Source organism: Erpetoichthys calabaricus, chromosome 9, assembly GCF_900747795.2.
Source record: "Erpetoichthys calabaricus chromosome 9, fErpCal1.3, whole genome shotgun sequence".
NCBI lineage: Eukaryota > Metazoa > Chordata > Cladistia > Polypteriformes > Polypteridae > Erpetoichthys > Erpetoichthys calabaricus.
Window position 1 is genome coordinate 48,840,722 of NC_041402.2, and position 6,000 is coordinate 48,846,721.

At 35.0% G+C, this 6,000-nt stretch overlaps 1 protein-coding gene across 1 annotated transcript in view; it reads right to left on the minus strand.

The window, feature by feature from the left end:
* edc4 (enhancer of mRNA decapping 4) overlaps positions 1–6,000 on the minus strand; it is a 121,528-nt gene that overhangs the window by 11,368 nt on the left and 104,160 nt on the right. Inside the window, exons 26-27 of the mRNA XM_028809617.2 lie at positions 5,272–5,458; positions 23–242 (exon numbers count right to left, since the gene is read on the minus strand). Coding sequence (XP_028665450.2) covers positions 23–242; positions 5,272–5,458 — 407 coding nt within the window. The remainder of the gene's footprint in view (positions 1–22; positions 243–5,271; positions 5,459–6,000) is intronic.

Sequence of the window (6,000 nt, forward strand, 5' to 3'; positions counted from 1 at the left end):
TCACAATTAAGCAAGCTCAAACCTGCTGGAAAGCCTGGTTAAGCTGCCCTTGCTGCAGAAGCTGCAGAATACTGGCTTGCTGGGTTTGGTAGTCAAGGTGAGAAGAAGGGATTGGTGTCCCAGCAGCTGAGCGCATTGCTTGCATGATGCTGGAAGTGACCGCTGCTTGTTGTTCCTTCATGGCCAGACTGACCTCTCCCTTTACTATCCGCTGTACTTGAGTCAAAATGGAATCCTGAAGGCTAAGAGACAGACAAATACAGTATACTGAACTCCATGATGCATTTACCGACTTAAAAATAAACTCTGAGGCACTTAAATGTATAAAAGGTGTGAACCATCTTAGACATGTCATGTCACTACTGGAATTAAAATTTTCAAAGTAGATTTGTATAGCCGAGTTAGAATAGTGGTTAAGATACACAGTATGCAAGATTCATATTTGTGCAGCAATGCATAATGTCAAAGGCTATCATATACAGTTAGGTCCATAAATATTTGGACAGACACAACTTTTTTCTAATTTTGGTTCTATACATTACCACAATGAATTGTAAATGAAACAACTCATATGCAGCTTAAGTGCAGACTTTCAGCTTTAATTCAGTGGGGTGAACAAAACGATTGCATGAAAATGTGAGACAACTAGAGCATTTTTTTTTTTAACACAATCCCTTCATTTCAGGGGCTCAAAAGTAATTGGACAATTGACTCAAAGGCTATTTCATGGGCAGGTGTGGGCAAGTCCATCATTATGTCTTTATCAATTAAGCAGATAAAAGGCCTGGAGTTGATTTGAGGTGTGGTGCTTGCATGTGGAAGATTTTGCTGTGAACAGACAACATGCGGTCAAAGGAGCTCTCCATGTAGGTGAAAGAAGCTATCCTTAAGCTGCGAAAACAGAAAAAACCCATCCGAGAAATTGCTACACTATTATGAGTGGCAAAATCTACAGTTTGGTACATCCTGAGAAAGAAAGCAAGCACTGGTTAACTCAGCAACGCAAAAAGACCTGGACGTCCACGGAAGACAACAGTGGTGGATGATCACAGAATCATTTTCATGGTGAAGAGAAACCCCTTCACAACAGCCAACCAAGTGAACAACACTCTCCAGGGGGTAGGCGTATCGATATCCCAGTCTACCATAAAGAGAAGACTGTATGAAAGTAAATACAGAGGGTGCACTGCAAGGTACAACCACTCATAAACCTCAACAATAGAAAGGCTAGATTGGACTTTGCTAAAGAACATCTAAAAAAGCCAGCACAGTTCTGGAAAAACATTCTTTGGACAGATGAAACCAAGATCAATCTCTACCAGAATGATGGCAAGAAAAAAGTATGGAGAAGGCGTGGAACAGCTCATTATCCAAAGCATACCACATCATCTGTAAAACACGGTGCAGGCAGTGTGATGGCTTGGGCGTGCATGGCTGCCAGTGGCACTGGGACAATAGTGTTTATTGATGATGTGACACAGGACAGAAGCAGCCGAATGAATTCTGACGTGTTCAGAGACATAGTGTCTGCTCAAATCCAGCTAAATGCAGTCAAATTGATTGGGCGGCGTTTCATGATACAGATGGACAATGACCCAAAACATACAACCAAAGCAACCCAGAAGTTTATTAAAGCAAAGAAATGGAAAATTCCTGAATGGCCAAGTCAGTCACCTGATCTTAACCCAATTGAGCATGCATTTCACTTGTTGAAGACTAAACTTCAGACAGAAAGGCCCACAAACAAACAGCAACTGAAAGCCGCTGCAGTAAATGCCTGGCAGAGCATTAAAAAGGAGGAAACCCAACATCTGGTGATGTCCGTGAGTTCAAGACTTCAGGCTGTCATTGCCAGCAAAGGGTTTTCAACCAAGTATTAGAAATGAACATTTTATTTCCAGTTATTTAATTTGTCCAATTACTTTTGAGCCCCTGAAATGAAGGGATTGTGTTAAAAAAAATGCTTTAGTTGCCTCACATTTTTATGCAATCGTTTTGTTCACCCCACTGAATTAAAGCTGAAAGTCTGCACTTCAACTGCATCTGAATTGTTTCATTTCAAATTCATTGTGGTAATGTACAGAAACAAAATTAGAAAAAAGTTGTCTCTATCCAAATATTTATGGACATAACTGTAAATCAACAATTAAAACTTGAATAATTAGAATTAGAAATACTTATCTGAGTAAATAAGAGTCAAAAATTATAGTGGTTATACATAAGTATTTTTACTGTTGAGCCACTTTAGAATAATTTTGAAGTTTTTAAAGAAGTTTTTAAAGAGTGTTTTTAGAAAGCTGCACACTTAAGCCCTAGGTAGAGAGGCATCAACCTGCCACAGATCTACAGTATGCAGGCCATAACGGGTAGGAAAACAAAAATGATGCTCTTTCTGACTCAACAGAAACCTGTTAGTTTCACCAACACAACCGGAAGGTATCCAACTAAAAGTATTAACATACCCATCCTAACACAGAAATAACATAGAAATGTGACCAATCTAGACTGGAATCTGAAAAATCTTCCAATGTCACATCAGGATTAACCTTAAAGATGAACAAAGAAATTTGAAAGTTTCAATTCACCATAACATTCAAATTGTAACACACATTAATATATCTAATAAATATATAAGCTGAATGTGTGATTATGTGCATGTTTGTCCGGTATACATATCCACACAATTTGTACAGGATAAGACTGTAGGGTACATTTCATTATGAAATTTAGTTCATACCCCCAGGTACACATCCTAGTATTTAATATTTGGGTGAAACATTAGCTCTCATAGAAAATAAGCATTTAAGTAGCCGTGTAATAATGTAACCAAGTAATTTTGTTTGTTCTTTGCTATTAGATACATGTTACCTTTAAGTAAAATGGGGCCAACAAACCTACATACTGACAAATTAAAACATGTGATTAAGACAACTATATTTATTTGATCTGCAGATCAGTTTTATTTGATAAAAAAAAGCTAAATTCTATGAATGAGTCACACCTTCTGCATATTACCTTGTATAATTTTTCAAATCAATGTTCATACTTCAGAATAATTTACAGACAAGATAGCATAATTTAAAATATATTTAATTTGTAATGTTCTTTAGTGGAATCTTTTCAAATTCCTCACAGATAATTATTAGATAGGTGGGTTTCCTAAGTTAAATGTATGGAAACAAAGGTCCATAAGTGTTTGTCAAATTGAAAAAAATGTTATTTTAGTTTTTTACCCAAAAACATTGTAGCTGAAAAGTATATAACGAATGTGCACACTACCAGTTTTATCTTAAGGGCAATCACCTCCAAATCAGGGTTAACCTTTTAGGAATTGCATCACTTGTTGTCCCCTTTTTAGCAAGTGACTAAAAATACTTGAGCAATTGACTGACAAGTTGTTCCATGGCCAGGTTTGTGCAGTTTCCTCCTTATTTTATTAATAGTTATTAAGCAGATAAATAGATAGTTGATTCCAAGTATGGGATTTGCATTTGTAAGCTGTTGCTGTAAACTCAGTTCATTTAAGTAAAGCAGGCCATTATTAGGCTGTGAAATAAAACAAACCTATCAGAGAGATAGCAGAAACATTAGGAGTGGTCAAATTGACAATTGTGTGCTTTCCTAAAAAGAAGGAGCATACTGTTGAGCTGCTCAGCAACACCAAAGTGTTTCAACAACCATAGCAGACAACTGTGCTAGATGATCACAGAATATTTTGTCGGAAAAAAAAAACATTTCACAACATCTATCCAAGTCAAGGACACTTTCCAGGAGGTAAGTGTATCATTATTTAAAGTCTAAAATCAAAAGAAGTCTTCATGAAAGTAAATACAGAGGGTTTACCAAAATATGTAATCCATTGGTGAGCCTCCAGAATAAGAATGGCAGACAAGAAAACATCTTTTTATAATAATAATAAAAATAAAAACAGTCTAGTTCAGGAATAATATTCTTTGGACAGATGAAGTGAAGATAAGCATAATGTTCCAGAATGATAGGAAGAGAAGAAGAGTATGTACAAAAGAAGAAAATATTCTCATGATCTGATGCATACTGCTTCATCTGTGAAACAGTGTAGGTAGTGTTATGCTATGGGCATGAATGGCTGCCGGTCAACCTAGCTCAGTATTACTTACTGATGATATGGCCGCTGACAGGAACAACAGAATGAATTCCTAAGCATACATGGCTATACCAACTGCTCAGATTCAGTCAAATGCTACAGAAGGACAATGACCCAAAACAGACCATGAAAGCATCAAAAGCTCTTTTCATGTCAAAGAAGTGGAATATGCTTTAATGGCCGCACCTCATATACATTACAGCACTTTATTAGTCACTTTTTAAAAATTAAGCCATAATTTCGATAAGTATTTATGTATATTTAGAAACACACAGAAGGAAAACTGTATAAAACCTTAAATTATATTTAAACAACAGACTGGTCACTTTCAGTTTTAACAGATATTGTCCAAAATTGTATTAAAAACAAAAAGGTTGTAAATGAGTTGATATTCACATTATAACACTCAGTTAAGCAAAACTATTAATCCTGTCTGCAATTACTCTCTTTTGTGATCAATGTCCACTTATGACACATTAGACACTTTTGCACTAGTGGGATATGGAATAAATATTTCCTAATTGCACTATAAGGTACAATAAATATAAAAAGAAGCTGAACTTATTACAAAATTAAATACAGCTGTTACATTTGCAAAGCCGCTCTACAGAGAACCAACTCAATAAATATGAAGATCTAAGAAAATAAGACCTTGTTTAATTCTTAATTGCTTTTAAATATTGCAATACTCTTTTACAGACAAATATTATCAAGTCACTTTTTAGAATATAAAAACTTACAAGACTTCACAAGTTGCAAAACGTGCACAGAGCACCGTATACAGAGTGCTTTATTTAGCCATTGTAATCAATATTGTAATATACAACAACAATGTGTGCAACCTGAATTATTCAGAATGCAACAAGTTTTGATGGATATCACAGCAACATTTATTGTGCTGGCAGCATATTTATTGATCAAGATGTAATTAATGAGTCCAACATAAGATGTAGGATTTATGTATATCCCAGATACCTTTTGCAAAATGATCCATCTTCAAAGACTGCAAACTTAATAGGAAAAAAAATTTCCAGCTGAGAATTAGATATATAGCTTGCTTTAGAAGCCCAAGGATATGGGGAAATTAATAAACTTCTACACTGCAAAATGTGGTGAACTATTATGCAAATATTATTATTAGCACTCACTTTCCAATGACCATATGCAGTTGATGCTGTACTTCTGAACGAACAGTAGCTGTCACACTGGAGGCTAACTGATCAGTTGTGCTCTGTAAAGTATCGATCATCTGCTGAAGCTGTCCATACAGAGGATCACGGGCTTCATTTTCCCTCAATTTCTTGTTTTTTAAATGAGTTTCAAGCTGTTGAATGTCTGAGGGGAAGAAAAAAAAAAACACACACACAAATACAACTTTAGAACAGTTAAACATTTATTCTAGTAAATCCAAGCACTGATTCTTCCACTTATCAATCAGACATACACTTTGTTTTTTTAAATAGTTCTTAATTTAAACTACTCTATCTTTTTCAAAAATGAAACAAATACAACCATGAATCAGCCTTACTACTAAAATGTGCTAATAATTAATAAAAAGTAAAACAAATGACAGCAGCATAAGTTCTTTTTATATGGCTTAAGGTTTTAAGCATATATGGTCATGACAGGACTATTGTGAAAGCAAACATTATACATATATATATATATATATATATATATATATATATATATATATATATATATATATATATATATATATATATACACACACACACACACACACACACACAGTGAGAAACATAAGTATTTGAACACCCTGCGATTTTGCAAGTTCTCCCACTTAGAAATCATGGAGGGGTCTGAAATTCACATTGTAGGTGCATTTCCACTGTGAGAGACAGAATGTAAAAAAAAAA